General features: G+C 53.9%; 1 protein-coding gene across 1 annotated transcript; it reads right to left on the minus strand.

The window, feature by feature from the left end:
* Positions 1-761: 761 nt before the first annotated feature.
* CREB3L3 (cAMP responsive element binding protein 3 like 3) lies at positions 762-9842 on the minus strand. The gene is made up of 8 exons (XM_034996978.1): positions 9816-9842; positions 9184-9312; positions 8485-8785; positions 7465-7580; positions 6150-6287; positions 2229-2297; positions 977-1061; positions 762-805 (listed from the first exon to the last, which is right to left on the minus strand). Exons 1-8 carry the CDS (start codon positions 9840-9842, stop codon positions 762-764), a joined length of 909 nt encoding a protein of 302 aa, XP_034852869.1.
* Between the last annotated feature and the right edge of the window lie 851 nt (positions 9843-10693).

A 10693-nucleotide genomic window follows, 5' to 3' on the forward strand; every position in this document is an offset into this window, starting at 1 on the left:
CTGTGTGTATCTGGGTCCATGGGTTTGTGCGTCTCCATCCTGGCTCTTACGCCAGGTCTCACCTCTCATCCCCATGCCTGTTGTCACTGTCCACAGAAGGGCCCCTAAGCCCAGGGGCCTGCGGGCACATTGGGATGGTGCTCATAGCTCTTCCCCTGCTGCCTCCAATCCCACCCGTCCAGAGCTGAGCGCTGGCTCGGTCCCAGTCCAGCCCAGCAGGGTGGCCCCGTTCAGCTTCTCCGTTGAGTTGTCCAGGACGAGTGTCGAGTTGTCCGGGACCAGTGTGGAGTTATCTGGGATCAGAGTCGAGTTGTCCAGCCCCTTCGTCAAGTTGTCCAGAGCCGACATGCCCCGAGATTCCCAGTCCACCGTGGGGCTGCCTGGAGACCCTTCCTGGGATGTGCCATCCTTGGACCGTGGTCCTGGGCCCTCGGAGCCTGGTGTGGCGTCGGGGGCCACGCGGGATGCAGCATCGTTGTGCAAAGTTCTGGAGAAAACTGAACAAGGGTTGGGAGGATCATGAGGGGTGGGGTGGGGGACTGGTGTCCCTCCGTTCCCTAGCCCCAGCCTCAAGGAGTAGCGAGCAGGCAAGGGGATCCCCTCCATGTCCCCCAGAGGCCCAGTATAGAGACTTGGGGAAACAAGGGGATTGTGCCCATGATGCAGCCCGGGGGGGGTTTGAGGACAGAGCAACCCTAGCCCACCTACCTCGAACAGGTGCGTAGTCTCCGGCGTTCTCGGCTTTGTTGGTGACGAAAGGGCTAATGGAGGGCAGGACGATGAGGGCAAAGGAGAGCAGCAGGACCTGGCAGAGATGGGGGAGGTCACCCCATCCCTCCCCCCACCCTGTGAGCAAAGAAACAGGCCCAGAAGATGGGATCGTGCTTGAATTGGGGCTCAGGCTGTGCTCAGCTCCCCACACAGACCCCCTTTGCCAAGGCGGAGGACCCCCTTTATCCTGGGGACCAGGACTTACCGCTATGCAAGTGCCCGTCTGGGCCGACTTGCTGGTGGACTGGACCACAATGGCCTGGAGTTTCTTCAGTTGCTCCAAGAGGGATCTTAGTGGGAATGGGAGGGTCTTGGCTCAGCCCCATGGGGCTGTGATCTGACTCCCATCCACTCCTGGGATCTCCCAGACTGGCTGATGTCTGAAGCCCATTCATCCCTCACGGCCCCATTGGTCTTTAGAGTCCCAGACTCTCTCTCTTTGCTTCAGTAAATCTCCCTGAACATCCCACCCCCTTGCACCCACTCACTTCTCTGCCACCCCACCTCCCTGATCCAGGCCGCCATCATCTATCACTGAAATGCCAGCCCCAGCCTCTACTCTGGCCCCCCTAAGGCCCCTCCTGCCACCCTAGGGTTAATGCTCCAAGCAGTAGCCAGATGGCACTTTTCAAATGTAAGTGGGCTTCTCTCCATCCTCCCAGGGCTCCCACCCTCCTGGGGTAAAAGCCCAAGTCCTCCCCATGGCCCCCAAGGCTCTGCTTGACCTGCCCCATCCCCTCCCTGCCCTCCCCTCCTCCCTCTCTCCCCCTCACCCACTCTGCTCCAGCCACAAGGGCTCACGTGCTGTTTCTGCTACATGCCAGACCTGATCCTGCCCCAGGACTTTTGTACATGCTGGTTCCCTCTGTACCAAGGACACTATTCCCCCAGGTCTTCTTGTAGCTGGTTCTTTCTCATCCATCAGGTCTTATCTCAAAAGTCACCTTATCTGACCTCCCTGCCCAGAATAGGCCCCACTTGCTCTCCAGTGCCTTTATCCTGCTTCGCTCTTACCCTCAGTGACAATCACTATTTGAAAACAATCATATATTTTCATTTGTCTTGAGTATGTCTCCCACTAGACCATGAGTTCTCTAAGTCAGGAGACTGTCTGTTTGTTTACTGTTGTGGTTCCATTGCCCAGAACAATGCCTGGCACAGACGAGGTGCTAAATATATGTTGAGTAGATGCACCTCTTAGATGGAACACATGCAGTCCTCCAGGATGCTGTGTTTCTAGCCTCTGGCCATTCATGTGTCATTTCCTCCACTGGAAATACCTGTCCCCAAGTCCAAGTGCCCTCCTTTATGCAGCCTGCCCCCTTTCTAGGTGGAGCCCTTACCCCCTGCTCTGCTTTGCCATCACAGAGGCTGCCCCCCACATTGTTCAACTCTCCTGCAAGGGACTCTGGGGGCCAGCTACCCCTGTCCTCTGCCACAGCTAGACCAAGACTCACAGGTTCTGCTTCTCGAGATGCAAGACCTTCCTCTGAAGCTCCTGGTTCTGGGCAGTGCAGGCTGACATCCTGCAGGGACAATGTCACAGTGACATTCAGAATATGCCTGTCACTAACTGGCCCAGCTGACCTCTCCCTGTCAGGCCCCACTTGACAGGCAGGGAACCTGAGGTTAGAGATGGGACGTCACTCATCCAAATACACCGGGCGAGTTTGTGGACAGGGCCATGATTTGAACCCAGGTCTGCCTGGCTCCTAGATCCCACATCTGCATTGATGTGGGGGCATCACACTAGTCTGTGCCCCCAGGACTGGGAATGGAATGCCCAACTTGGGCAGTGATGCTTCCAGAAGACCAAGGAGTAGGATGACTGGGAGTCTAAGGAGAACCAAATTACAATCCTCACCCTCCCCGTGAGCTCAAGCCACTCTACTCTCTGAGCTCAGCCCCCTCACCTGTAAAATGGGGCAACAATTACCTAGTTCACAGAGTGTTTGGGAGAATGACATGAAATAAGGTTGATTAGGGGCTTTGTAGATTGCATCTGAGGAACATGACAATGGTGATCCATCCATCTAGGGATCCCAGATCCAGGCTGGGGCCCCACCTTTCCCGTCTGCATCCCTCTGTGATCGTGGTCTTGGCCCAGACCACTCAGATGTGGAATTGAAATACACAAATCCCAGCATGTGAATATGTTGGTCTTCACATTGCATCCAGGGAAAGGAATAAGCGCCCCCCCCCACACACACACTGAAAGGCCCTTCTTTTAAATAACTCATGGGATAGAAAAGAATCCATGATGTAGATTAAGGAAGACCCAAGAACCCAATGGTAATGTCACTGGTGCAAATCACAATGCGTGAGGGGCAGCTAACGCAGGGCCGGGAGGGACAGATCTTTACCAGCCTTTATACAGCTCAACAAGCGAATGCACACGTGTTGAAAGTTAGCAAAAGGACAACAGAACAAACTCCCTCCAAAATAAAGCATCAAGGAAGAACATACTAAAGCTAAGAGCAATAAGACTGATGAATCACTGAACTCTACCTCCAAAACTAATAATACACTATATGTTAATTAATTGAATTTAAATAAATTAAAAATAATAATAAAGATAAGAGCAGAAATGGAAGAACTAGAATACAAAAATACAGGTGGGTGGGAGGAAAAGCCAGAAAGCCATTCTCTGGCAAGAATAAGTAAATAAATAAGTCTCTGACAAGATAAATCAAGAAGATGAAGGAGAAAAAGAAGGCACAAATGAACAGCATGAATTTATTAAAATGGGTATGACTGCCAACAACGTAGAGCTTAGCAAAATAGTAAGAGATACCTATGAACCATTTTGTGGTGATACATTTGTAACGGACAACTTCCCAGAAATGTATGACATCCCAAAACTGACTTGGGAAGACAGAACACGTTTCTGTTAAAGAAGAGGAGCCTGTCCCCTTACATGAGTTAAGAGAGAGGTGATTGGGGCGCCTGGGTGGCTCAGTTGGTTAAGCGACTGCCTGGAGTCCCAGGATCGAGTCCCGCATCGGGCTCCCTGCTCAGCAGGGAGTCTGCTTCTCCCTCTGACCCTCCTCCCTCTCATGCTCTCTGTCTCTCATTCTCTCTCTCAAAATAAATAAATAAATAAAATCTTTAAAAAAAAAAAGAGAGAGAGGTGATTGGATGAAACTGGGGTCACAGTTTTTCAGTTGAGGAATTTCTGCCAGGAATGATGTCCCCTCTGTCCTTCCCAACACACACACTCAAGGAAGCCGTGATGGCTGAGGACCAGGGATGCTCAGACTGGGGGAGTAGGCACCCCATCTTCAGGCAGAGAGCCAGAACAAGATGGGCCATGCATTCTCCTTTCTTGGTGCCACATATTCTAGGGGATAAAGGGACCTCGGGACTGAGCCCTCTGCCATCTCTAGGCATCTTTCCATCCTTGCAGTTCACATGAAAAATAACCTCTCCCCCAGAGTCGGAAAAAAAACCTCTCAAAGGGGAACCCCCCTACACTGTTGGTGGGAATGCAAGCTGGTGCAGCCACTGTGGAAAACAGTATGGAGGTTCCTCAAAAAGTTGAAAAGAGAGCTACCATATGATCCAGCAATTGCACTACTGGGTATTTACCCCAAAGATACAAAAGTAGGGATCCGAAGGGCTACGTGCACCTCGATGTTTATAGCAGCAATGTCCACAATAGCCAAACTGTGGAAAGAGCCAAGATGTCCATCGACAGATGAATGGATAAAGAAGAAGTGGTATATATATACAATGGAATATTATGCAGCCATCAAAAGGAATGAGATCTTGCCATTTGCAACGACGTGGATGGAACTGGAGGGTATTATGCTGAGCGAAATAAGTCAATCAGAGAAAGACATGTATCATATGACCTCACTGATATGAGGAATTCTTAATTGCAGGAAACAAACTGAGGGTTGCTGGAGTGGGGGGTGGGGTGGGAGGGAGGGGGTGACTGGGTGATAGACACTGGGGAGGGTATGTGCTCTGGTAAGCACTGTGAATTGTGCAAGACTGTTGAATCTCAGATCTGTACCTCTGAAACAAATAATGCAATATATGTTAAGAAAAAAAAAAAAAGAAGAAGAAGAAGAAGGTAGCGGGAGGGGAAGAATGAAGCGGGGGAAATCGGAGGGATAGACGAACCATGAGAGACGATGGACTCTGAAAAACAAACTGAGGGTTCTAGAGGGGAGGGGGGTGGGAGGATGGGTTAGCCTGGTGATGGGTATTGAGGAGGGCACGCTCTGCATGGAGCACTGGGTGTTATGCACAAACAATGAATCATGGAACATTACCTCAGAAACTAATGATGTAATGTATGGGGATTAACATAAGAATAAAAAAATTAAAAAAAAACACCTCTCATTTTGTCAGGCCCCCCCAAACTGTGACCCTAGTCACATTGCACCCCTCTCCCTGGGCCTCTGTTCCCCTCCCCCACCCCAAGTTTGGCATCCCAGGCCCCCAGCCTTACCGAGTTTCCAGGCCATCAATATATTCCTTCTTCTTTTTCCGGCTTTCTTGGGCCGACTGTTTGTTCCGGATTTTCCGCCGGATTTTTTTCAGCACTCGCTCCTCGTACTGCACAGTGACACGAGGAGAGTCCACTCCATTGTCTGGACCCATGTTCTCTTCCCATGGGAGCCCCCCCTGCCCCAGACCCAGGGACCTGGGGGAAGACTCCAAGTGACTTCCTCTAAATTCTTGCAGTCTCTGGGGCGGGGCGGGGCGGGGGTGTCCTGGGTCCTGATGATCTTCCCAGACCCCATCCCAGTTAGGAACTGGCCACCAGACTTTGCGCATTGGTGCGATGGCGCCACCTTCTGGCCACGCCTGGGAACAGCGCCTTTCCCGGAGCCGGCTGGTACCGAGACGAAGGAATGTCTTTCCAGTGGGAATGGCAAACCCAGGTCTTGAGTTGAACGAAATAGGCTTGGGGGTCGGGGGGCAGCTGCGGCGAGCTGGTTGCATATGGCGGTGTGGGAGTATGGGGGCCACAGTCACGGAATTCTTGCGTGAAAACTCCCGGCCAGAGAAATGTTAGCAACCAATTCAAAATTCAAACATTCACAAAATGCAGCACAGCCCAGTCGAAGCCTGTCTGCAGGGGTACCTGGCCTGCGGGTCACCCCTTTTGTGAGCTCTGGCCTGCAAGGGGCTATGATAAAGCGTGAAAGGCACGAGGAAGGCTCCCAGAGCCCAAACCACCGCCTCCTGGAAGCCCACCCTTGGTTCCCGGATGCCAAGCCCTGCCCACCGAGTTGGTCTTTAGGATGCATTTCCCGGCTCCAGCGACAGACGCGTCGTGACATTCTAGCGCAGGAGGCCCCCAAGGTGAGATTCCTGGGCAGGTAGCTGCAGGAAAGGGGGCGGGGCCCGGAGCCCCGGCTCACCTTGGTGAGGGGCAGCTGGGTGGGCAGAGTGAGGCCTTCTTTGGCCAGAAGCTTCTTCTCATCCTCTGTCAGCACCAGCTCCTGGCAGTGGTCAGCCCCGGGGCGCAGCAGGTGGGGGGCTGCCACGTGATGCTGTTGCTGTGGGAAAAATCAGGACATGGCGCTGGGGGCAGGGAAACCGACCCCCTCCAGGAAATGGAAGAGGCACCAGATTTGAGAAACTATCGATTCGTCTGCTGTCAGGTCCGCATGGGCGCTGGGGCTCAGGAGGAGCCAGCACCAGCCCTCTGAGCCGGGAACTGATCCTACGGAACCTCACGCCTGGACAAAAGGGCTGGACACAGTGGGGATATCCAACAAATAGGGGATAGATTTAAAAAGGCATCACCCGGGTATGCGGGGTGGGGAGTACTACACAGTGGTGAAAAAGGACGGGGCTCCCCCGTATCATGATATAAAGCAATCACCACGATAAACTCTCAAGTTAAAAAATAAAGGGCCAAAAACATGTTAAGGGTGGGACACTACTTAGTATGTCAAACTTAAAAAATGAAGAAGGAATCCCTTTGGGAGGAGTCCTTGGCATCTGTGTGGGAAGGGAGGTATCTGGCAACATAGGGTGAGGGAGAAGATCCCCCCATGCCTGTGTGTGCCTTTGGAACTCGGGCTGTATGGATGCATTTGCCTGTTTAAAAAAAAAAGTGTTTAATTAAATTTAAATTATGAAAGATAAGCATTAGAAATGTCACCCGAGTGTCAAAGTCTTAAAAATGTCACCCTGCGAATGACAGACCCCAGAATAAAGGTGCAGATTGGGACAGTCTGTCAATCCTGTGGATCAATCCCCACTACCCAGAATTCTAGGCCATTAATCAGCCCAACTGGTTCCTTATCTGTGAAATGGGGGCACTAATTGGGTCGTCAGGTCTGGTTTATGGGTACCCGAAGCCCTTGGAAATACAGATGGCCCTGGGTCAGTGGGCAGTGACCCAATAGGCCAGCCCAGGGATCGAGCCAGCAGCGACTGTGTGACTTATGGCAAATTGCTGACCCTCTCTGTGCCCATTTCCTCAAGGGTAAAATTAATGTAACAAGAGCCCCAATCTTTTGCATTACTGTGAGTTAAAAGATGATACATTGAAAGCATTTAGAAGAATGCTTGGTTTTAGCTCTTTTTTTTTTTAATTATTATTACTACTGGAAAGTGCCCTACCCTGTGTGTGACTCAGCCTTCCGACCTCTGAAATGGAGGTACTGGGGCCCCATGAAGCCCTCCGACCCCAATGCTCTGAGGGGTGGGGTCGGGGCTGCTCACCAGGTCGGCGGCCCCGCTGCCGGAGAGAAGAAGATCTTTCACCGTGAGGTTGCAGGATGGAGGCTGGTCCATCAACTCAACCTGCTCCTCGGAACACAGGCCCGGGCTCCACATTTCTGATGAGGGCAGATGGGGACAAAGACAGGGAAAAGTCAGGTGGGGACCCCTGAGCTCCCAGCTTCTACCTGCTGCCTCCAGAAAGGCTCCCAGATTTGACCACAATGTGCTAGGGACTTGGGGCACAGCTTGGGGCCCCAAGGCCTGGGTTGAAGGCGACAGCCCCAGCTGGTGCCTCTGTCTTCTTGCTGAGGGAAATTGGGAACCCGATTCATCAGGACACTGCTGAGGGACCCACTGCCAACCCGGCAGGAGCGGCAGTTATAGCCCAGGATCACAGACTAGATCTCCAGCCAGAGCGGCCTTATCTCCCGCTGGGGGCAGGGACCAGGTCTAATTCACCTCAGGTCCCCTCCCACCTGGCACCTATAGGCAGGCTGCTCTCCAGAACACAGACTTCAGGGTTACACAGCTCTTGGTTCCTATCCTGACTGGGCAGAGCTGTGTGACCTTGGTTAAGTGATTAAACCTCTCTGAGTCTCACTTTTGTCAACTCTCCAATGAATCTAATAAGAGCTCCCATGTCGTTACAAGGCTCAAGGGGAAAAGGACGCCCTGCTGGGGGGTGTCTTGTGCGTAAGGCTAGTTTCCCCCAGGTCCAGGAGGAGCGTCCCGAGGCCTAGGGTCCCATGACCTCACACACTTTCATCGAGCATCTCTAAGATCCAGGCATGGGAGGTTCAAAGATGAGCGTGGTATCTGGGCAGCATGGTATCTGGGGCAGGAGCCAGCCTGCCAGGGTTACAGCCCAGTTCAGTGGCTCTGACTCATTCCTAAACCTCACGGGGACTCCATTTCACCATCTGGGGAATGGGCCCATGACAGCACCTATTTCAAAGGGCCGGCGTGTGGGCACAGTGCCTGGAACGAGGAGAGGGTGGTGAACGAAGATGCAGAACCCACCCAGGTCTATGGCCACAGAGGTCTCCAGCACTTGGGCCACTGGTCCCGGGGGACTGGCAAGGCAGGGGAGTCCCGGGTGGTAGGAGGGACAGAGCCCCTCGCCTGACTCCGTGGTATGGCAGCCGGTGGGGGTGGCGGCCGCCCCACTGCGTGGAGGGGTGTCCGGGAGGTCAGAGGGCAGGTCTTCAGAGATGCCACTGTCACTGGCTGCAGGGGACCAGATCGGGGAGCTGGGCACCGAGTCTCCAGAAGCCAGGATGGAGTTTAGGAACTCATCAGAGTCTGGGCCTGGCAGGACCTGCTGGGACAGAGAGGGAGGGGGTGGGAGCTGAAAGCGCTAGGCTTTATTCTGGATAGCTGTGTGACTCTGGGCCTCACTTGTCCTCTCTGCAAGACAGAAGGGGCTAATTCCCCTTCCTCCCAGGGTTCTTGGAGCCTGAACACAATCGTGCAGCGTAGGTACACCCCCCAAGGCACAAGCCCCGAGTTTGAGCTTGAACCCAGCCCCAAAGTGCTGTGTGACCCTGGACAAGTTACTGCTCCTCTCTGGGCCTCGGTTTCCTCACCTCTAAGAAGAAGCTAATGTCACCTACCCCTTAGGGTAGCTGAGAGGTTCGACGCAATGCTGTGCTTTGCTAAAATTGAGCTCTGTGAGCCCATGGAGTGGGGCTCTGGCTCTGTGGCCTGGCGTGTCCTCACCTGGTCCTCGATGTGGCCCCAGTCCTCACCCAGCTCCACATGTCTCAGGATGCCGTCCTGCTGATCAAACAGGAGATCCAGGAGCTCCAGGCTGCCAATGGGGTCCATGGGACCGGTGGAGGAAGCCATCTGGGGCAAGGAGGGGACAGGCATGGGATCACTCAGCCCCCTCTCCTCCCACCGCCCATCTGCACGCCACCCCAAGGTCCGTGAGGCTCAAACTCAACCACCGCTCAGCCCCCAGGCCGGCCCACCCTGCCCCTGGAGCTTCCATCTCCAGATGGGCTGTGGAGCTGACACAGGCCCTCCCAGGGCATGTGAGCCAATTCCTTTAAAAGTGCTAGACAGGTGCATGCATGGGGGTGAGCAGCCTTGTCAACTCCTACGAGACTGATGAAACCAGCCCCCTCTTACCCTCCCATCCTGCCCAAGTGCCCCCCTCCTGGAGGAAAGACAAGAGCAGCCCCAGGATGGAGGCACGAGTTTGGCCATTCCATGTTCTCTCTGGGCCTCAGTGTTCCCATCTGTACAATGGGGTGTGTGTGTGAGGCTCCTTCCAACTCTGGGAGCTTGGGGAGGGTTTCCTGGCCTCGACCCTCCCTCCCTCCCCCATGGACCCGGACCGGGCTCACCTTTCCAGCTGCTAAATCCCCATTCATGAGGCCAGCCAGCTCTGCCTCCCACTGCTTCCCGAGTCTGCTCTGAGCTGGAGCCTCACCCCACCACCAGGACTCCCAGGTTCTGCTCCGATCCTTGCTCCAGCTCTGTAACCACCCCCAAAAGATGCTGAAATAGTATAGGGAGCTCCCAGCCCATCCCTGGGTGCTGATTGGGGGACAGGCAAGATGGACAGGGTTAAGGGCCAGTGACACCAGGGCAGGCTGGGGGAAGGGAGGGAAGACCGTTATCTTGATGTTTTGTGCTTTTCTAGCCGCAGTGGGCAAAGGCCAAAGTCTGGGGTGCCTCAGCTCTGCCATGACCTCTCCCCCACTTTCAGGGACTGTTTCTCCTCTGAGTCCCAGGATGTGGGTCTCCAGGAGAGCCCAGGGCCCCTGGCTGGGTCCTGTCCACTCCCAGGACAGAACAAAACCAAGAGGAACAGCCCAGGCCTTTGCTGGAGCCATTCCCTCTGCCAGAAGCTCCTTTCCCTCAGGACCTGGCAACCTCCTACCCACCCTCCAAGCCCTCCCCAGCCAAACCTAAGCAGCAATCAGTTACTTCTAGAATCTTCTATGGTTCATTTATTCCTTGAATACTGATTGAGCCAAACTTGGTCCCAACCCCAGGGCCTTTGCACTTGCTGTTCTGCCTGCCGGGAAATGCCCTCCCTCCCACCTCTGACTCTGTCGCTGTCTTTGTATATTCAGCCCAGATGGCTGAGAGGCTATGGGTGACCGCCCCCTTCCCCGGAGCCCAGCCCCATAGCTCTTTGTGATATCACTGTTTTCAGGAACCCCTCACTGTTTGACATTGTCTTTTGTCTTTACCTGTTTTTGTGTCTTCCTCATTT

The sequence above is a fragment of the Mirounga leonina genome, unplaced genomic scaffold (assembly GCF_011800145.1).
Source record: "Mirounga leonina isolate KUSES-001 unplaced genomic scaffold, KU_Mleo_1.0 Mir_94, whole genome shotgun sequence".
NCBI classification, from domain to species: Eukaryota; Metazoa; Chordata; class Mammalia; order Carnivora; family Phocidae; genus Mirounga; species Mirounga leonina.